This window comes from Heteronotia binoei, chromosome 15, assembly GCF_032191835.1.
Source record: "Heteronotia binoei isolate CCM8104 ecotype False Entrance Well chromosome 15, APGP_CSIRO_Hbin_v1, whole genome shotgun sequence".
Lineage (NCBI taxonomy): Eukaryota > Metazoa > Chordata > Lepidosauria > Squamata > Gekkonidae > Heteronotia > Heteronotia binoei.
The window spans coordinates 27,875,835-27,898,361 of NC_083237.1; the positions used below are offsets into that span (position 1 = coordinate 27,875,835).

General features: G+C 47.6%; 1 protein-coding gene across 1 annotated transcript in view; it reads right to left on the minus strand.

Moving 5' to 3' along the window:
• The window catches only part of LOC132583339 (uncharacterized), a 102,162-nt gene that overhangs the window by 42,554 nt on the left and 37,081 nt on the right, over window positions 1-22,527 (minus strand). Inside the window, exons 7-10 of the mRNA XM_060255002.1 lie at window positions 20,288-20,482; window positions 13,117-13,184; window positions 8,219-8,859; window positions 5,453-5,681 (exon numbers count right to left, since the gene is read on the minus strand). Of these exons, the coding sequence (XP_060110985.1) occupies window positions 5,453-5,681; window positions 8,219-8,859; window positions 13,117-13,184; window positions 20,288-20,482 (1,133 nt within the window). The remainder of the gene's footprint in view (window positions 1-5,452; window positions 5,682-8,218; window positions 8,860-13,116; window positions 13,185-20,287; window positions 20,483-22,527) is intronic.

Here is a 22,527-nt window from a genome sequence, read left to right on the forward strand (position 1 = left end):
ACCCTGTCTGTCTACCCCTATATGTTCCCCTGTCAATCTATCTGTATTTCCTAGACCTGTGTGAATGTGTGATTGTATTTTTATCTTGTGTGGAAGAACTATTATTCTAAATAAATTACAATTGGTTTTTATTAAATTAGAGTCCTTTTATTGAGCATTACTCTCTGGACGGTTGAGCCTGGTATAAATTGGTAAAAAGATTCCTATTAAGCCAGGTGCCCACCTAACTAATTCCCCAACCTCGTTTTGAGGGCATTTGGCTTAACACAACTCTGGTCAAGTCTGTATTTCATCTTTGGTTCAGGGGGAAGCATTCTGGGTAAAAGCCACACTGTATACCAATGCTGCTAGCTTGAGCTCTCCTTTCCCCCCCTCCCTTCCTTTGTTATGTAGTTTTGCTTTGAAATGGGAATATGTGAAAGAGATTATGGTGCCTTCTCAGGCTGGGCACCGGGGGAGGTTTCTCGCCCAAGGCCAACAGGCCTTAGAACGAATTCGTAACATCAATGTGTGAATGTGCCCTGCATAGTACCCCCTCCCTAAAGAATCCCTTTGAAGTATACCTTATATGATTATGCTTTACTGTATGGTCTTCAGTCCTTCAATCTCTCTGAGTAGTCGAGAACAATGATATCAATAAACTAGAAACTTTTTATCAAGAAGGTCTCGTTATTGAATCAGCCGACTTGACAGAAGAATGTTAGGATCTCCCTCCCACCACCAAGGCTTTTTTTTTTTTTGTAGCAGGAGCCTTTGCATACTAGGTCTCACACCCCTGATATAGCCAATCCTCCTAGAGCTTACAGTAGGCACTGTACTAAAAGCCCTGTAAGCTCTTGGAGGATTGGCTACATCAGGGTTGTGTGGCCTAATATGCAAAGGAGTTCCTGCTACAAAAAAAGTCTTGCCCACCATCACCAGTTTCTGTTGTTCACAAGGAACAGAGCTTTGTGGAGATGGTGTCAATGCATAAGAACATGAGAAAAGCCATGTTGGATCAGGCCAATGGCCCATCCAGTCCAACACACTTATGTCACATAGTGCCCCTCCCTAAACAACAGCAACAACAATCAGATGCCATGAGGAGATCCACCAGTGGGCCAGAACTCAGGTGCTAAAAGTCAGCATTCAGAGGTGAGAATGTCTGGCCCATCACCCTCCGTCCTATTTTCACTAAAGTTGACAAGACTATAAGACACTCAGCATTGGTTTCCCTTGTATTGTGTATTCACTTTGTCAATTAACTAAAAGACTAGTGGAGAGGGAAGCCAGCTTTAAAGAGAACCAAATCTCCTCCAGGCAGCCCAGAATGCAATGAGCAGCTGAGAGTCAGATAAAGGGGGGGAATGGTGTGTGGGGAGGGGGAGAAGAAATCCACCTGCTTAAGTCCTCCCCCTAAGAGCTTACAGAATTCTGGAGGAGGAGGTTTCATGAAGGAGATAATACTTACAAGTTGAACACGTGCCCAGTGATTCCTTGCAATATCTCAGGTTGTGCAACTAACCCTCAAGTACTTTTTAAAAATGCATTTAAAAGTGGATTTTTGCAATTGCTATTTCTTTTCCCATGGACAAATGATTCAGTTCCCTGTGTACTGAAATTTCAGAGGTGACATTGCTTGCTGTATGTTCCTGGGACGTATAAATGAATAGTCATGCAGAGGATTATGGGGTATTGTAAGGTGTATAAGGCTGTCGTGGAAGTTGATATCTTTCTAGGGATAATAAAGGGTCACTTCTTCCAAACTCATTCATTTGGGGAGATATTTCTTGGGGAGATGTTTCATGGTGCCCCTGCCCTTCTTTTTTGTAATTCTAAAACATTTTGAATCCTAGCATCTCATCAGTTCACATCTGGGGTCCTGAGATGAAAAGGGGGGCAAATGAGGTACAATATCCAGACATAGCACTGCAGGCAGCTGCTGATTATCAGGTAAGTGTGTTGTGGGGAAACGGGAATGGAGCAAATGACTGATTCTCTCTAAGATTGCTGTCCTTTGGGCGGAGCCTGAGGTTCTCCCAGAAGGGCAGCTCTTCCTTTTACTATGTTGGAGAAGGCCTGACCAGTCTCCAATCTTCCATGCTTAAACAAGGTGCTAGGGTGGGTTCTGGATCCATCCAGAACCCATTTCAAACTGGCCTCAGGAACAGAGACTGCTTGGGTCATCTTGGTTGATGAGCTCTACCAAGAAACAAAAAGGTGGATTGTGACCTCTTGGATCATTCAATTACCTTCAATACTGTCAGTCAGTATTCTATCGAGCTGCCTGTCAGTACTAAGACTACGGAGAGCCCATATTGTGGTAGTTCTAGTCTTGGGGGTGGGGGTCAGGCTTAGAAGGCATTGCTGAGGAATTCTTAGTCTTTGTGGTCATTGACTTGTGGGGTTTTGCAGGGCTCAGCCTTATGCGAAAGTGCTGGAAGAAGTCATCAGGAAGTTTGAAATGAGACATCAGCAATATGAGGATGATACCCAGTTCTACTCTTATTTCCCACCAAACGAGAGCCAGTTTAATGTAGTGGTTAAGTGTGCAGACTCTTATCTGAGAGAACCGGGTTTGATTCCTCACTCCTCCACTTGCACCTGCTGGAATGGCCTTGGGTCAGCCATAGCTTTCATAGGAGTTGTCCTTGAAAGGGCAGCTGCTATAAGAGCTCTCAGCCCCACCTACCTCACAGGGTGTCTGTTGTGAGGCGGGGGGGGGAGGTAAAGAAGATTGCGACCACTCTGAGAATCAGAGTATAGAGTGGGATATAAATCCATTATCTTCTTCTTCGTCTAATTCAGAAGATGCTGTTGACATTCTGGTGCTTGGAATTTGTAATGGATGAGGGAGAACAAGTTGAAACTTAATCCTGACAAGAGAGAGATCCTCTGGGCTAGGAGAAAGGATCTCTTCTGTCTTGGAGAGAGTTATACTACCTTTGAAAATCCAGGTTCACAGCTTGGTAGTGCTACTGGACACAGCAGTCACCTTTGAAAACTAGGTGGCTGCAGTGGTTCAGAGTGCTTCTCCCCAGCTTTGGCTGGTGCATTCACTGCAACCGTTTCAGGTTCAATTACGGTAGATCTTAGCCACAGTGATGCATACCTTCATTACATGTAGACTGGACTATGTATTGCATTCTACTTGAGGCAACCCTTGAAGAGTGTCTAGAATGTGCAGCTAGTGCAAAAGAAAGTGGCTAGAGTGCTAGTCAGGACTAGTTATCTAGAGCACGTTGCCCCAGTACTACAGCATTTACACTGACTACCAATCTACTCCCAAACCCCAATTCAAAGTGTTGGTTTTGACCTTGAAAGCCCTCTTGGATGGAACTGAAGAATCTCCTTCCATAAGTTCCTGCCTGGGAATTAAGTTCACAGGGAGAGACTCTCCTTACTGTCCTAACAAACAAAGAAGCTCCTGTGGTGGGTACACAAGACAGGGCCTTTTCAGTGGCAACCCCACAATTATAGAACAACTTCTTCCCCAGGGAGCTGCACCTGGCCCCCTCACTTTTAATCTGTTGAAGATAGTTTTATTTAGGACCGCATTTGATTATGTTATTTGTAGGCCTAAATTGTGATTTTTGATTTAGGGGTGGTGTGTGTGTGTGTGTATTTTATGTGTAACATGTATTTTACCTGTATTATAAGCCATTGAGTGCTGTAAGAAAGAAAGGTGGCTAGTAGATGTTTTCAACAAATGAATATTCTACATGCAACAGTGCCCAGATGAAAACAGCAGCCCCAGTGAGTAGGTGAAAGAGAAGTCTAGAGTGGCTGCAGAGGGTTGTCAGAACTTGGATGAACTTCAGAAGAGTCCAATACTTGTTGCAAGTTAGGATCTTTATTGAAGAACTACAGTACTATAGTAACGAAATAACAGTAATGGCGATTCTGGGCAGTTGGTTACATTTTATGCCCACAGCAAAGCATAATAAAACAATAATTCACACGGTCTCAAATGGTTGTCTCTTCTTCCCAGCCTTCGTTATCAGAAAAGGAGGATGCCCCCCTGTTGCGAAGGCCAAACGGCTTGGCTTCAAAGGGCACCTGTGGATGTTAAGCAGAGACTCTCTGCCGCCTGTCTTACTGCCCTAAATATTTGGCATAGCAGAGAGGCCCGGGTCAATGACCGCTGTCAAGCACTCTAAGTTACAACATGGAGTCAGTTTGATTAAAGCAAAGCAATCAAAGTTACAAGTTCTGACATACTGCCCCCCCTAAGCTCTTCGGCTTGGGCTTGTGCGGGTACAGTAGGTGAAATTTTTTGAGCAATTGCGGTGCAGATACATCAGTAGCTTTTACCCATTCATCACAGCTAGGGGGAAAGTACTTCCACCTGATCAGATAGTACAGCACCCCCCTCTGGACCTTAGAGTCCAGGATATCTAACACCTCATGGTGACTCTGACCCTTCACTAATGTCGGAGGCGGCTCCGGGGGGCGAGGATGAAACTGCGTAGCTCCAGGATCCTTGCGAAGAAGGCTGCAATGAAAAACAGGGTGGATCTTACTCAGGGATTTGGGCAACTCTAGTTCCACAGTCACTTTATTGATAACCTTCTTTATTTTGAATGGCCCCAGGTATTTAAGGGCAAGTTTGCGGCATCCCTGGGGAAGGGGCAAGTTTTTGGTGGATAGGAACACTGTCTCACCCTCCTTTAGTTCCCATTGCTGGGCATGCTTTTTGTCAAAGTGCCGTTTGTACTCTCTTTTTGCTTCTTCCAGGTTTTCTTGAATTACTTTCCACCCCTCCCTTATCCCCTCCCACCACTGGAGGCATGAAGTGGGTTCTTTCGGTCCTGCGGGAAGGGGGAGGTTTGGGAAGGGCTTCCCCTCGTAGCCGTTGACTATTTGGAAAGGGGAGGATTTGGTGGAACTATGGAGGCTGTTATTATATCCATACTCTGCGAACGGCAGAAGTTCCACCCAATTTGTTTGTTGGTAATTAATGTAACACCTCAAATATTGTTCAAGAAGCCCGTTTACTCTCTCCGTCTGTCCGTCCGTTTGCGGGTGGTAAGCGGAGCTAAGGCCCTGTTCGATGCCAGCTAGCTTGCAAAACTCCCGCCAGAAGTTGGCAACGAACTGTGGCCCGCGGTCACTAATGACCTTCTCGGGGAATGAGTGTAGGCGGACCACGTGATTAAAGAAAAGCTGGGCCAATTTTTTGGCTGTGGGTAATTTCTTGCAGGGGATGAAGTGGGCTTGTTTTGAAAAAGTGTCAACCACCACCAGTATCACTGTTTTCCCTTGGGACAGAGGAAGTTCCACTATAAAATCCATCGACACAACGGCCCAGGGTCGATTGGCCGTGGGGAGAGGAACGAGGTGGCCAGGAGGTTTTCCCCCTCTGCGTTTGGACATGATGCAAGTAGGGCATGCTAGCACGAATTCAGAAACGTCCCTCTTTAGCTTCGGCCACCAGAATTGTCGGGTGATTAGGTGGAGGGTTTTCACGTACCCAAAGTGACCGGCCAGGCGGTTGGAATGACTCTGTTCTAACACCTCTTTCCTCATGGACTTAGGCACGTAGATTTTTCCTTTGTGGAGCCAAAGTCCCCCCTCCCCTTGCTCGAGCCCGTCGGGGCATTCTGCTCCTTCTAAGTCGGCCTCTGATGCAAAGCGTTCCTTTTGTGGTAATTCCGGGGCCCCGGTCTTTTTCCCTGAACGGGTAGTGACCCCTCCCGCGACTGCTGAGGGGGGAATGAGAGAATCGATTACTTCCTCTCGTTGACTTTCGTGCTGAGGCATGCGTGATAGCGCGTCAGCCAAAAAGTCCTTAGTGCCGGGGATATGTTTCAGCACGAAGTCGAATTTTGCGAAGAATCCCGCCCATCGAATTTGTTTGGCCGTCAGTTTGCGGCGGCCCGTGAGGGCTTCTAGGTTCTTGTGGTCGGTCCAAATTTCAAAGGGGACTCGGGCTCCTTCTAACCAGGATCTCCAAGTTTTCAATGCGAACATTACTGCAAAAGCCTCTTTGTCCCACACCGACCAGTTCCTTTGTTCGTTTGAGAATTTGTGAGAGATATAGGTGCAGGGACTCAGTTCCCCCTCTGCATTCCTCTGCATCAATATGGCTCCTACGGCGACGTCGGAGGCGTCGCATTGCACCACAAAGGGTTTTAATTCATTGGGATGAGCCAGTATTGGTTCAGAGGTGAAGAGTTGTTTGAGCTCTTGGAAAGCTTTGTGGCATTCCGGCGTCCATGTTAAGCGCGCCCCGGGTTTTTTCGCAGCCTCCCCCCTCCCCTTCGTTTTTAGGAGCTCTGTGAGAGGAAGCATCACCCGGGCGAACCCCTTAATGAATCCGCGGTAAAAATTTGCGAACCCGAGAAAAGATTGTAACTGCCGTCGGGTTCGGGGTGGTTCCCAATCTAGAACCGCTTGGATTTTTGCCGGGTCCATTGCAAGCCCCTCCCCCGACACTCGGAATCCCAAGTAGTCTAGTTCCGTCTTGTGGAACTCACATTTAGACAGTTTAGCATACAGTTTGTTCTTACATAGAGTAGTTAATACTTTTCGTACTAGGGGTACATGGGATTCGAGATCCTTCGAATAGATAATGTCATCAAGGTACACCACCACCCCCTTAAACAGAAACTCTCTCAACACTTCATTTATAAAGTTCATAAAAACCCCCGGCGCTCCCTGGAGCCCGAATGGCATCACTAGATATTCAAACTGTCCCATAGGTGTGTTGAACGCAGTCTTCCACTCGTCTCCTTCCTTAATTCGCACGCGAAAGTACGCGTCTCTGAGATCGAGCTTAGTGAAGATCTTGCCCTCGGCCACCGTGTTCAAAAGGTCCCTTATCAACGGGATCGGGTAAGCATTGGACATAGAAATCCCGTTTATCCCACGAAAATCTGTGCAAAGTCTAAGCCCCCCGTCCTTTTTCTTGCGGAATAGTACAGGGGCCGCATGGGGGGCCGTGGCTGGTCGAATGAAGCCCCGTTTCAAATTTTTGTCAATGAATTTTCTCAGCTCCGCTTTCTCCGCCCAACCCATTGAATACAGTTTTGCCTTTGGTAGTGTCTGCCCCGGAATGAGTTCGATAGCACAGTCCGTGGGGCGGTGCGGGGGGAGTTCGTCCGCCTCCCGCTCACTAAATGCTTTCCTCAAGTCCCTGTATTCTTTGGGGATCGATCCTATCTCCTCGAGGGTGAGGCAGAGTCTCTCATTCTGGGGGGGTGCTTTCGGACCCCACTCGGGCCTCCAGTGGTGGTGTTCACACCGCCAGTCCGGGAACCGCACGATTTGCTCTGCCCATCGAATGTCCGGCTGGTGTTTTGCTAGCCATCCCGATCCCACCACCACATCGAAAGAGCAGGATGGGGCTATGACAAAAGTTTCTACCCCCCAGTGCTCTTCGGTTCCCACAGGGGTCGCCTGGGTTTCTAGGGTGCACGGTTCCCACCGCATAGGTGACCCGTCCATTTGTTCAAATTGGATGGGGTGGGGAAGGGGAGACGTGGCTAACCCCAGCGCTTCCACTAAGCGTGGGGTGATGATGTCTCTCGTGCACCCAGAATCAATCAGGGCCCGGGCGTGCATAAATCTTTTCAAGTTGGGGTTCAAAAGGGTGACCGCCATGAACAATAGCCCCCCGGTAACTCTCACCGTTAGTAGTGCCGGCGTTTTGTCGACCTGCCTCGCGGCACTGGTTAAAGGAGGTCGCTGTCGTTTCCCGCCGACTCTTGATCCCAGGACTCCTCGCTGGATTCTTCTATGGTGGTAACATCCTCATCAATCGCCAAGGAAGTGGCGATGGTGCCCCGACTGGGCTCCTTCGTTCGCTCGCCCTTCTTCTTCGGTGCGGTGGGCGTCGGTTTGGGCTGCGTCGGAGTCGGTGTTGGCTTCCCCGGGCAGTTCGCGGCCAGGTGATTCGGATCCCCGCACCTGAAGCACTTTCGCGCTGCTGTCGAGGGGGTCGAGGTTGTGGGGCCCCGCTTCCCCTCCGTCTTGCTCGGGGAGGGGCTCGACTTTCCCCCCTTCTTGCCTTGTTGCTGGCGTCGCATCCCGACGTGCTGGAGGTCGGTCTCTACTTCCCCAGCCAGTTGGATCCATCCTACCAGGGTGTCTGGTCTTCCCTGGTGGTAGCACCGGTCTAAGATGTTCGCGTTCAACCCGTTCTTGAACGCGGTGTACTTCATTACTTCATTCCATCCCCTGGCTGCCGCGCAGTGGCCCATGAACTCGGTAGCGTACTCTCGGGTGGTGCGGTTGCCTTGCTCTATTCTTTGTAGGGCCGCGATGGCTTTCTCTTCTCGTAGGGGGTCTCCGTACTGTCGGAGCATCGCCTGCAGGAAGTCGGCCACGGTGGCTAGCTCGGGTTTCCGTCCCGTGTAAAGCCCCACATACCACTTCTGAGCCGGTCCCCTCAGTCTGGAGGCAATGTGGTCTACGCGGCTTGCTTCCGTGGGGTACCCCGCTCCCCAGTGCGTGAAAAACATGTTGCACTGGATCGTAAAGTACTCCACCGCTTCCCCGTCTCCGTCAAAGGTGATTTTCAGCTCCCGGTGTCCCCCCCGTCTCCTCCGGCCGGGGCGGCAGGAGCCGGAACTACCGGAGCCACCGGCCCACCGGGTGGTGGGGCCGGGGGTCCCGCCGGAGGGTCGGCCGGCGGTCCCGCGTGTGGTCCAGCCGGGGGGCCTGCTGGAGGACCGGCCGGGGGCCCAACCGGGGGTCCTACTGGAGGGCCGACCGGCGGCCCCGCAGGGGGTCCCGCCGGAGGGCCCGCCAAGGGCCCGGCCGGCGCGCCTGCCGGAGGGCCCGCCGGTCCTCCTCCCGGGATCTGCCCTGCGGCCACGACCCCCTGGAGTGTGCGTATTTGGTCGCGGATCGCTCCCAGGTTCTGCTGCATCTCCTCTGCCATCAGGGTTCTGGAGGCGTGAACCTCGTCGTGGATTTCTTTCACCCAATCGAACAATTCGTTGCGTAGTGTTCGAATCGGGTCCCCTCCGCCATAAGTGCCGATCCCCTCGTCTCTGGGCTCGTCCTCGTCCCCTTCTCCTCCGCCCGTGGCGAGAATTCGGTAGCGTTGCTCCGCGGCCTCCATAGCGGCCGTAGACTTCCTCGGGCTCCAGGTCCGGGAAGGGAAGGCGTCAATGGAAAACGGCGCGGGGACTTTAATCTTCCTCCTCGCTCCGGTTACCTTCGGGTCGAGGGGTTCTTCGTCTGGTGGGATACTGGGCTCTCCGTTGTCTGGGGCCAGTGCCGCCATCGGGCCAGGTTGCCAGTTCCGATAAGCCCAAACAAAAGGATTACTGTTATAATGTCAGAACTTGGATGAACTTCAGAAGAGTCCAATACTTGTTGCAAGTTAGGATCTTTATTGAAGAACTACAGTACTATAGTAACGAAATAACAGTAATGGTGATTCTGGGCAGTTGGTTACATTTTATGCCCACAGCAAAGCATAATAAAACAATAATTCACACGGTCTCAAATGGTTGTCTCTTCTTCCCAGCCTTCGTTATCAGAAAAGGAGGATGCCCCCCTGTTGCGAAGGCCAAACGGCTTGGCTTCAAAGGGCACCTGTGGATGTTAAGCAGAGACTCTCTGCCGCCTGTCTTACTGCCCTAAATATTTGGCATAGCAGAGAGGCCCGGGTCAATGACCGCTGTCAAGCACTCTAAGTTACAACATGGAGTCAGTTTGGTTAAAGCAAAGCAATCAAAGTTACAAGTTCTGACAAGGGTGAATGCTCATAGACATCAGCTTCTACTGTACAGGAAGAAGCACCTCTGCTGGGCTCATTTCCCTCCCCACCCCAAACTATGCCCTCCCAGAGCACTGCTTCTGTGTCAGCTGGAACTGGCAACCCAACTTCTTCCATGTCTAAGATGGTAACAAGAAAAAGGGCTGTGAATTTTTTTAAAAAAGTATTGAAAGATAGAATTTTGCATCCAGGAAATCAGAATTTCTACTGTTAGTAAATCCTGTTCCACTCAGATTCAGCTTCTGATACTTCATGATCTTAACTCACACATGATGAGTGTAGATTCTACATTTATCTCTCTCGTTTTGCACATTTATAGCTTTTGGGGCGTTGTGGGACCCCAGAAGAAGTGGCCTTGGCTGTCCTGTTCCTTGCCACAGATGCTACTTTCTGTACTGATTTAAACCTTGTGATCAGTGGTGGAGATGAAGTCGGCTTTGGGAAGAGGGAGATGCTAGACCCTGAGTCTGAACCAGGTGCAGGTGGGAACTCACAGGGTTTTGGCAGTAAGCGATAGAGCTGCAACCATCAAATAAAGAACGCTTCAAAGAAAAGAGAAGTCACAGATGTTTTGTTGCTGTTTGGCTTTTATTCAGGAAAATGAGTTTGCATCAGGACCCACCCTTCCTAGCTGGGCTTCCTTTCCTTGCACCTCCAAGTTCTCAGCCTGGATTCATCTGCATCTCCCCCTCAACTCCCTTGTCGTTTATGGGATAAGTTGGTCTTAAAGGTGCAACTTGACTCCTATTTTGTTCTATGGGTAAACCGTCCTTGCTTCCTGGTGAAGGAGAAACAAAAGCAGGGCTTCTGATCACAGTGGCAGTGGAGGTGGAGTAGATCTCCTCATCCTGAGATTCCACCCAGCCATTCAACAGTTGAATCAAGACCAAAAAATTAATTTAGCTTAAATGTCACTATCAAAATAAGAAAGTGCAACAGCACAAAAGGGAAAAAGTACTGAGGACAGTCAATGGAGGGACCTCAAAGTATCTGTTTTATTGCAAAGGAACTTCAGAAACAGATCATAACAGGAGACTGCTGGATTACAAGTTATTACAACACTCAGGACAATGGTACCTCCAGGGCTGGACAGATATATCAGCTTCTTATCTCAGTACACATGCCAAGTGACTCAGTTTTCACTTAACCATTATACCCATAAACCAAACTCTGTTGCTCTTATAGGTTCCACTGGACTTAAACTCAGTTCTCACATCTGTTGTTAACGCCTTTATTATCTGTATGCCAATCTGCTGCTATTTACACGTCTTACTCCAATCTTAGCTGTTTTTATTACTCAGTTACTTATGCATCTTGACTCTAGTTAACTCTTCCTGGAATCTAATCCTCTCTAGGGGCACTATCACACTGGGAAATTGACACAATATTATCTTGTCGCAAAAAAACCCACTTGAGTTTGGTCTGTTTCAGAGATCAGACTCTGGCAATTGAAGCGGCAGCATTCAGGCAGTGGTCCATGGTTGGCCATTCACACTGCTAGTGCACCTCAACCATGGAAAGGGTTGGTTTTTTAAAAAATCCCCCAGTGTGTGCACTCAAGCAGAGAAGTGCACAAGCACTCCTTGGAGTGGGGTTGGGGGGGGGGACCCAAATGCACCAGAAATGGCTTGGCACAATCACACTGCTCTTCCGCTTATGAGTCATGCGCCAGCATTCAGACAGCCAGTGAATATGAGAGCTAAATGCATTTTTTTTTGGGGGGGGGGGGAGTACTGGGAAGATCCAGGTGTTTTTTTAATCTGGATAGGAGGCATCTGGAGATGGGGTGAGAATGGTTGTGGCTCAGAGGACAGATGTGTTCGTGTGATCATGCACATTTAATCTAAATGGGAGGCATGGCTAGGTCGTGCCAAATCTCTTGTGTGAAAGCACCCTAGGAGTCCATACCTATAGGTAATATTTGAGGAAATCTGTTACAATAGATCTGAAGGAGTATAGATGTACACCTGTAAAGCCTCTCGCTTATATGCAGAATTGAACTCTGCTGCTCTTGAAGGTGCCACTGGACTCAAACATCAAATAAATGTTTCAAAGAAAAGAGATGTCATAAATGTGTTCTTACTGCTTGGCTTTTATACAGGAAAATGAGTTTGCATCAGGAGAACCCACCCTACCCAGCTGTATTTATTGGCAATCTGGATGCTGATTTGCTGCCATTCATAGATCCTACCAACTACCAACCACCTCAAGCCGCACAGCTATAATCGCCCACTTATTGGTGCATCTTGGTTCTAACTAGCCCATCCCAACAACTGACCTCCCCTCCTCCTATATGCAATGGTTGAGGATACTCTGTTTTCCTTTTAGGAAATGTGCTTGCACATGAAAGTTCATACCTTGAATTTAAAAAAAAAAAAGTGGTCATAAGCAATGTTCCCTCCAAGCTGCAGAGTCTTGTGAGCAAAAAATCTACTTTGTGAGCTACTGGTATTAAAGTTGTGAGCTACTGTATAAATTAGTGTGCTCTGGGGTCATCCTTCCTAAGCTAAGACAAAAATGTGTCAGCTGGAAGTTAAAAATCTGTGAGCTAGCTCACACTAACTCAGCTTAGAGGGAACACCGGTTGTAAAGTTGCAGCTGGACTCAAACTTTGTTTTACCTACTAAGTAGGAAAACATGGAAAATCTATTCAGAAAACAGATAAAATTGCATAAGAGAAACAACTCCTACAATGGCTACTTGCAAGAAAACATGAATGAGAAAACTGCAAAAGAATAGCATGGCAACTGGGCCGGGATCAGCATACACTCAGGTGGGCAGTCACTGGGGCCCATGGTTTCTGACAGTCTAGAGTTCTCTTGTCTGTCACCTGGTAAGGAACTAGGTTTGTCTCTTCTGTTTCCTAACCAATTTATTAGTTCCACAAATAAAACTTCATTTACTATAAATCAGATTAGTGCCCTGGCTGTTGCATAAGTTCTCTGCTATAACTCATCCAAACTGACTGGGCCCAGAGTCAAGCAGGCAAGATTTGCAGTCAGCTTCTGAGCCCTGCCCATTGTCAGACTCCACAAAACGCTTGCAGCAGCCATGCAGAGGGCATAGTATGGCACTGAGGACTAGAAGCTTGAAATTGAAGGAGAAATAAAGTGGAATCTCAAGTAAAGACTTAAGCAAAGGAAAGATGTGTGCCTTCACAGATGACAAACACATTCTGAGTTTATGAAAGAGGAACATTAATCAAGAGGAAAGGCCCAAAATAACACTGTAATGTGCATTTAGATGCCTGAGAATTAGAATATGGAAAATGATGTTAGCAATAGGTACAGAGATGAAAAAATATCTCATGCTGAAGAAGACCCGCCCCCCCCCCCCCAAAAAAGCACCACTCTTCCTCCAGTTTTAGCCGACCTTAATGTTTGACTCCTTGCAAAAATTCAGACCTGGAAGTAAGTGTCCCCTGGGCACCCAGAAGCCTGCAGCTCCCTCTGAAGCACTTGTCTCTTTTCCACTGCAAGAGGGTGGAACAGAACAGTTGTCAGCAGGACAAACCTTCTAACCCTGCCTTTTTCTTTTGTACAGCCTTTGGCTTATCCCTCCATTTTCCTTTCCACCTGTGCCCAAGCTCTTAGTACGCACATGTTTGCTAAATGCATTGAAGACAGTTGCTCCTCTCATGTAGGTTTTTCTCTGTTTGGAGAAAGGCAGGCTAAACGGGCTGCAAAATAAACAGATATATTCTGTTTGAAATGGGGAAACCAACCTTTTGAGGAGGACGGGGTCCCATCCTGTGTTGCTTCATGGAACAGGGGAAGAGAAGAACATGATGACTGGTGAGTAGACAGCTCATGTGCAGCAAAAAGAAGGGTGTGATGATTCTACTTTCCATCATCTGCCTCCTTCTCTGCAGGTATTTGCCAAGACTCTACTCAATGATTAATAGAGCTGAAATTTCTTACCTGTCTTCCCCCTCTTGAAGGGCTTGAGCAGAAGATGGGAAATATGACTTTGACCACAGTCTTCTCATTTCCCTTTATTTTCATCTGCTACCTTATATTTGCTGCTCTAAGATACTCTAAACAGGGAAGTAAGGGACTGGATAATATCTGGGATCATATCACTACTGGGCCAGCAATACTGCACTGGTCACTCATCTGTTCTTAAGGTCAGTCAAGGCAGAGTTCTGGTTCTTTCCTTCAGGGCTGTCAATGGGGTGGAGCCAGGTCACTGAAGGGCCACCTCCTCCCATATTGCCCATTCCCCCTGCTAAGATCTGCTTCAGAAGCCCTGCTCGCTGTGCCTGCAATGGTGATGTAGGTGGTAGTCAGAGAAATGGAGTTTGCAGTGGAACCTGACCTATGCAACGCTTCCCCCTCCCCCTGTGTGAGGAAAAGACCCCTCTTTCCCCAATATTATAGTCACCAGCATGGTTGCCAGGGCGCCTGGAGAAGTGAGCTTGCACCCGTCTGGCCAGAGAGTGTGAGTAAAGCCATCCAGGAACTAAAAGGGACTCGTTTGTACAAACAGCCTAAGTGTGCAGGCATTCTAAACAGGTACAGAGTGCTTGCCAACATGCACGGACGTTTCCCCGTCACTGCGTGGGTCCGCCATGGTAGGGAAGAAGCTGTGCCGCCACGGAGCTTTCCAGGCGACCGGTGTTGAAGCGCTGAGCATGGAATCCACTGTGTTTCGCTAACACCACTCGTAGCCATCTTCCTGCCAGGCTGGACTTCATCCCTTCGTAGTGGGAAGCTCATGTACACACCCTGAGTCACCCTTAGCCCGCAAGCAACCCATTCGTCCCATGAATGGATTAACAGCTCAACTGTTAGTCCTGATTGCAGGGCAATACCCTAAACAATAACTCCTGCACAGAAGATGATGAGAAAAGAGGAAGAACATCTCCTGTCACAACTACGGTAAGTCTTTTGTCCACACCAGGGATACCTAGGCCAATATTTGATTCCCTATTGTCACCTTCCCAGATAAACCCATTTAATCTTAAGTACCCAGCCATTCCCATTCTTACCCCAGTCTAACTCCATGGAGCCGCCCCAGGCCATGTTGCAACTTGGAACTCTCCAGGTTCACAGGGCTAAGGTGAAGTTCATTGGTCCAAACTGGCACCCAATTAGGAGCCACCAAGGAACCCACCATTGGCTCTGCTAATGTCCAGCCTTCGTGGTCATTGCAGAACCTCCCATCTCTCCTCCCCGTCACCTCCCATCCCCTCGGGACTCAGGTGACTCTTTATAACCTGTGGACTAGCTACCCACAGGTGTGCTTCTATCAGCAACCCATATTCCGCTGCATAGATACATCCCCGATTCCTGATCAGTTTCGGGTCCTCCCCCATTCCCTCAACTGTTGCCATCAGAGCCTTCCTTGGAGTCTGCGAGAGGTAAATATCGCCCTGTGTGTCCACCCTTATATGTTCCCGCATCAATCTATCTGTATTTCTTAGACCTGTGTGAATGTGTGATTGTTTTGTATTTTTATCTTGTGTGAAAGAACTATTATTCTAAATAAATTACAATTGGTTTTTATTAAATTAGAGTCCTTTTTATTGAGCATTTACCTTCTGGATGGTTGAGCCTGGTATAAATTGGTAAAAAGATTCCTAGTGAGCCAGGTGCCCACCTAACTAATTCCCCAACCTCGTTTTGAGGGCATTTGGCTTAACACCTGTGGGCCTCACCTGGCCCAAAAGATTTCTTTTTACCTCAGCTTTTAATTAAGGAGTTGCTGTTATAAAATTGTTTACACAACCTGCTTCTAGCCTGAGGCCTGTTTTATGGAAATCTTTTAAGGCTGCTAATTGTTTCGTTTTTGTAATTCTCTGGCTGGGCTTTAATCTTAAAATTCACAATTTTTATGCTGTGCTATAATTTTATGAAGCAGAATTTTGTAAGCTGCCACAAGAAGGTTCTCTGTGGAGGTAGCATTGACATTCTAAAAATGAACAAAAGGGACCCAGTTGTGGTGGGGTGAGAGAAAATGCTCTGGACTCACCTTCAGATGCTTTTGAAGAGAAGACCACATTGGCTCCCAGGCGAAGGAGAGGGCAAGGAGAGAAAAGAGCGCAAGGCAGGACCCAGAGTCTTGGCATACACAAGCTGCAGTCAGACTGGAAAGCTGGTGTGGTTTGAGCACACTGCTAAATACTCCTTCGCATTTCATGACAGAGATTTTTGATCAGACTCCCATCCTGATCCAGCCTCACCACACATATCTTCCAAACACTAACTTTGACATTTTGGAATACATTTCTAGGGTGCACATGCATCCAAGTACATGTGCACTGCTAGAGGTGACTGCACTCTTGAGTTTATTTTCACACACTTTTATGCCATCTTTATTGAATTAATGCCAGGAACTGAATTAAAACGAAGGCTGTCTCCATATCATCTTTGTCCCCATCAGTGGGTTCACTAGGCAATGACACATGAATATACTTTGAATTATTTATTTCTCTTTGATTTCTCCTGGTTTTTTTAAATTAAATGATGAGCTGTCCATTCCCTTTAGTGCAGGAGAATGGTTGGATTGTAAGACTGATCATGGTGAGAAAGTAAGATTGTAAGATTGACCGTGGTGAAAGTAAAATCGCCCTGAGCCTGCCTTGGCGGGGGAGGGCAGGATACAAAAATAAATTTTATTATTATTATTATTAAAATTGATCATGGGGAGAAAAGGGCAGTGGGGCCAAAATTCTTTATTGAAGATATGCTGAGATGGAAAGCATTACATTTCAATTATGGATATAACAAACTGGAATAAATAACACAAAGAAAGGTCCTTCTCCAGGTCTGGAATAGCCTCTGTAATATGCACTCCCCCACCTTCTCCTTACTTCTAGTCACATTGTATATTTTTTTCTGTATGGGGAGAGTCCCTGTTCTCTCCCCACTCCCTACATTCACACAGCACCTGGTTGCCATTTCCCTGGCCTTAACAGATTTCACCAAGGTCATTCAGGGCCAGTGCCAGATTTTTGTGGCCCCTCAGCAGACAGTTCCCAGGGCCCCCTGCCTTTCCTCTGTCCATCACCAAGCACTCAGGTCCTTCCACCCTCCTGCATGTCTTCTACCTGCTGTACCTCCTTCCCTTTTCAAATTACAAGCTGTCCCGCAATCCCTGCTCACAGCTGCCTCCAAATCCTCCACCTGTGTCACTGGGCAGGGCAGGCAGCAGGGACTGCAGCACTAGCCAGTGGATGCTGCAGCACTAGCCAGTGGATGCTGCAGCACTAGCCAGTGAGTGACTTGGGATGGCAGCAGTGGGCCCTGCTAGAAACCACTGGCCCTGGTGGCTGCCCCACCTGAAAGTATGCTGACACCCGCCCAATTGTCATTCTGCTCTTTGGTGATTTTCTCATTCATGTTTTCTTGGAAGTAGTCATGGGATTTTCTTACATCTCAGTGTATGTATTTACTTTATTTCATTGTCATCTGTTTACTGAACAGACTTCCCATACATTGTTCTACTTAGTGGTCTGTTGGTTTCCCCCTTTTTATGCTGTTGCACTTTCTTAATAGCTTATTTTGATGGTTGCTTGTGAAAAACCTGAATGACCCTTGATGCAACCATTGAATTGCTGGGTGGTATCTTAGGATGAAGAGATCTGCTCCACCACCACCACTCTGATCAGAAGCCTTGCTTTTGCTTTCCATCATCAGGAAACAAGCGCAGTTTTCCCATAAACACGAAAAGGGAGTTAAAGGAGAGAAGCAAATGAATCCAGGCAGAGAGCTTGGAGAAGCAGGAAAAGGAAGCTGTAAAACAAGGCAAAGAGCACCAAACCAGGAAGGTAGGTCCTGATGCAAACTCATTTTCAAGTATTAAAGCAGCAACACAACTATGACATTTCATTTCTTTGAAGCATTTAAAAAAAAAAAAACAATAGGATGTTGGGATTTGGGGTCAGAAAAGACACAATGGTTAGTCAAGAGATTATAAAGAGAAAACATCAACAGGAAATGTTTAATGATGCTCCACCATTTCTTGGTATCGCTGCCTGGAGCATCTTCTTGTGGTCAACTCAAGCCCAAATAGAGAATAGACATTCCAGGGCATAGCTCACTATTACACTATCAGAGTTGGGGCCGAGTGAACTCAGTGAAGCTGAATCCAAGATGGGGCTGCCTTCTTTCAGTCTGGGACAGGTAGACATGATGAATTCCTACCTGTCCCTCAGACATTACAGGATAGGAAACCCTGGAGGCAGGGTGGCCAACAGGTCAGGGGAAGAACATCCTGTCCCTTTAATAGAGGCTTCATGTGTGGAAATGGGCAGCTGAAGCCTTTCATGCAATGGAAGTGAACCCTAATATTTGATGTGGATGAAATCCATATTAAAGAAACCAGTTTGAAAAGTAGCAACCCTGCCCACAAGAACACAGAACATGAGTCTTCTTTATTAGTGTGGCCTATGCGTACATTTGCCAATCCCCAGTTGGAGGCAGAGAATTCTGTGGTTTGGAGGTCCTCCCCCTGCATCAGGGTTTGCAGAAAGGGGGGGGGGAGGAATGTCTGCTGGGTACTCCATTATACTCTATGGAGACAGTTTCCCATAGGGTATAACAGAGAATCAATCCATGGACATCTGGGGCTCTTTTTGAGGCAGAGGCTGTTTTTGGAGGTACAGGCACCAAATCTAATGCCTCTCCTCAAAACACCCTCTGACTTTCAAAAAGATTGGACCAGGGGGGTCAAATTCTGTGAGCCCCAAAAGAAGGTGCCTCTCTCCATTATTTACAAATGGAGGGGAGGCATTTAAAAGACACACAACCTTGCGACTGGCTCCATTCCCAAAGTCCCCAGACATTTCTTAAATTGGACCTGGCAACCAATGTTCCCTCTAAGCTGTGGAATCCTGTGAGCAAAAATTCTACTTTGTAAGCTACAGGCATTAAAGTCGTGAGCTCCTGGCATTAAAGTTATGAACTGCTGCATAAATTAGTTTGCTCTAGGGCCATTTTTCCTGAGCCAAGACAAAAAATTGTGAGCTGCAGGTTAAAAAATTGTGAGCTAGCTCACACTAACTCAGCTTAGAGGGAACACTGCTGGCAACCCTACTTATGTGAACTGGTGTGTGTCAGACTCTGTCATTGATACTATTCCTGAATGCTGTTTACTAACCACATTGATCAATAGAAAGTGCATGCTTATTAACTCATAAGGATATACAACAGTAAAGGGGGGGGGGCGTGTAGGGGCTAGCCCAAAAGTAGATTCCCAAGAATATCAACGGTTGGGAGAGGAGCTTTGAAGTAGAGAATGCCTAGGCAGTTTCACACCTCCTCCCTAGAGCCGGCAAGGACACTGCCGCAAGGGAATGTAACCACCAACGGTAGAAGATAAGGGGGAGCCATGTGAAATGTATCACTTGCAAAGACAGCCTTTGTTTTGGGAAGTAGAGCTAGATACGATTGCTTTGATGTGTAATGTTAAATACCAATGACTCGAACTGCTAGCCATCAGTTCCAATGTCTTTCATGCTGAAGTAACTTTGGAGTATACAATAAATGCAACTTTGTTTCAAGTACTCAAGTCTGCTTATTTTGGGAACTTCAATGAAACTTCGCTGACATTGTTTCTTAAAAGGACTTTTTGGATTTTGCCTTTCCTGGAAAAAAAAGAAAAGAAGAAGAAGCCTAAGGTGACAGACATGGCACTAGCATTGCCAGTCCCCAGGTCCGGGTGGGGATCCCCCAGTTTTGCAGGCTCCTCCTCATTTCCAGCCAGCAGGCCAGTGGGGGGAAGCCCCGTCCCAATAGCTGCAATGTACCTTTAGATCTCAGGCAGATTGAGAAGCCTGCAACTGCTTGTTTTGAAAGGTGTGTGAGAGACTTTAAATCTGTGTGAGGCTGAAGCGGGGTGGAGAGTGGGGGGAACGAGCAGGAAGTACCACATGTGTGTGAGAGAGAGGAAGCCAGAAAATCCAATCCCTCTGTTGGTTTTGCATTCCTTTCAAAAGCTGTTTGCATAGTAAAAGGGATAGTAAACATTTAACTAGAACCTGAATATGGGATAGGGGAAAACTCCACCCCCTAGACCTCTTTCTCCGTAAATTGGTTGAAATACAGCATATTGTTACATTCAGCAACTCCGGTGAGTAAAGCTATCTATACCATTGCTCCGAGGAGATCACAGAAGTGTGGGCATACAAACTGTTTATTTTAGCTATGTTGTGTGTGTGTGTGTGTGTGTGTGTGCACTTTCATTTTAAAGGAAGTGCAGCTGCTGTGGAACCATTTAAATGCAAAAAACAGAAGAAGGAAATGAAGACTGTACTCAGGGGAACTACTGCTGTATTTTCATTTATTTATTTTTAGGGAATGGAAAAGTCTCCCGGCTCTACTCCCAAAGTCCCCAGATATTTCCTGAGTTGGCCCTGGCAACCCCACATGGCTCTCCTCTTTCTGGTCACAACATCCTGAATGGCAGCTTACACTGTGTATCCATGGGCCATGTACCCAAGGACTTTCAGTGACTTTAATTGCTGAGTTGTCCTAGTCCAATGCTAAACATCTCTTGTTTTATTTTCTTTTGCTGCAATATCATAATGTCACACTTTACTGGAGCTCTTCCCCACTTGCCGTGGCAGCTCTATGACTTGCTGGAGGAACCTTGTGAGTTCCCACCTGCACTTGGGTCAGGCTTAGGATCCACCTGGTTCTTCTTCCCAAAGCCAACTTCAGCTCCACCAGTGACCAGAAGGTTTAAACCAGTGCTGAAAGTAGCATCTGCAGCAAGGAACAGGACAGTCAATGCCACTTCTTCCGGGGTCCCTAAGCGTCTCATAAGCTGTAAAAGTGGAAAACAAGAGAGATAAATGTAGGATTCTGTATTTATCACATGTGAGGTAAGCTCAAGAGGACTCAGAAGCTGAATCTAGGTGGGGCAGGATTTACGTGCAGTAGCAATTCAGATTTCCTGGGTGCAGAATTCCGACCTTTCAATTTTTGTATACGCAGCCCTTCTTGTTATCATCTTAGAAGCAGAAGAAATCAGGCTGCCAATTCCAGCTTGGGAGACATAAAATGAGTGCCTGGGGGGAGGGCAGAGTTTGGGGAGGGAAGGGAGCCCAGCAGAGATGCTTCTTCCTGTACAAGAGAAGCCGAAGTCTACGAGCATCCACCCTCTGCAGCCACTCTAGGACTTCTGTTTCTCCTGCCCTCCAAGGCTGCTGTTTTCACCTGGCCACTGTTGCCTACAAAATACATTTATTAGCTACCAGTCTTCCTTATTGCACTCAATGGCTTGTGAGATAGGTAAAATACATAATCTAGAATACATAAACTACCAAAAGAAGCAACAACACACACACAAAAAATTACAATTTTGGACTGCAAGTAATGTGATCAAATACAATCCTATCTCCTAAAAATTGAAAGGGCCAGGCACACTTTCCTGAGGAGTAGGCTGTTCTATAATTCTGGGGCTGCCACTGAAAAGGCCTCTCTTGTGTACCCACCATAGCAGCTTCTTTGATTGATGGGGCGGTAAGGAGAGCCTCTCCCTGGGATCTTAATTCCTCAGGCAGGAAGAAGGCTCTCCAGTCCCAAGCCAGAAGAGCTTGGAGGTCAAAAACAACATTTTGAACTGGGCTTGGGAGTGGATTGGTAGACAGTGTAAATGCTGCAGTATTGGGGCAACATGCTCCAGATCGCTGGTCCCTGCCAGCAGTTAAGCTGGTTTGCTCTGCACTGGCTGCAGCTTCTAAACCCTCTTCAAGGGTAGCTTCAAGCAGAGCTTAAGGCAGTAGTCCAGACTACATGTATCTAAGGCCAGGAGCAGCCCAATGCCCCATGGAACCCTAGGCAGACTCACTGCCTGGCGCCCCCCAAGAGCCCCCGTGTCTCCCCCTCACCGTGGCTCTGCGCCCCCCCCACCTCCCCTATTCCCTGCCGCACCTCCTCCCTCCCCTTGGACCCTTTCCCACTCCGACACGTCAATTTCAATGCCAGAACTGGCTCTAGTGCTGCGCTTCGGCTCTCTAAAGCCCCCCCCCACGGCCGAACACTCTAGTTGCAGTTAAAACCATGCCACGGGGCCAGGCTGTGCTCACTGTCTGTCCCTCAGGAACAGCATCCCGAAAGGGTGACTCCCACTGAACTCCTCCTCTCCCATCCAGAATGTGGGGAGGAGAGGAGTCAGCTTAAGCGGGGGCCACCCTTTCAGGATGCTGGGAACCTCTGTCTGGTCAGTGTTAAGTTTTCAGCTTCTTCACTTTCATCCAGTCCATTACAGATTCCAAGCACCACTTCAGAACGTGAAAAAGCAACTTCAGAATTAGGTGGGAAAGAAAAGTAGAGCTGGGTATCATCTGCATATTAAGAATGTAAGAGAAGCCATGTTGGATCAGGCCAATGACCCATCCAGTCCAACACTCTGTGTCACACAGTGGCCAAAAAACCCAAGCACCATCAGGAGGTCCACCAGTGGTGACTCCACCGCTCAGACTTCCTGATGACCTCTCCCAGCAGTTTCACATAAATATTAAACAGCACAGGGGATATGATTGAACCCTGCAGAACCTCACAGGCCAACAGCCACAGGACAGAGTGATATTCTCCCCAGCACTGCCTTCTCAGATGCCCCCCCCCAAAAAAAATAACAATAGGACTAGAACTCCCATAATACAGGCTCCTTTAGTCTTAGTGCTGACAGGAGGCTCAGTAGGATGCTATGGCTGATGGTACTGGAGGCCACTGAGTGATCCAGCAGCACTAGCAGGGTCACACTCCACCCAGGGCCATACCAAGGGGGCAGTGCTCCCTCTTGAATCTGCAATACCCCCATCTCACCCCACCCAGGAGGATGCCCATCCCACTAGGGTTGCCAAGTCG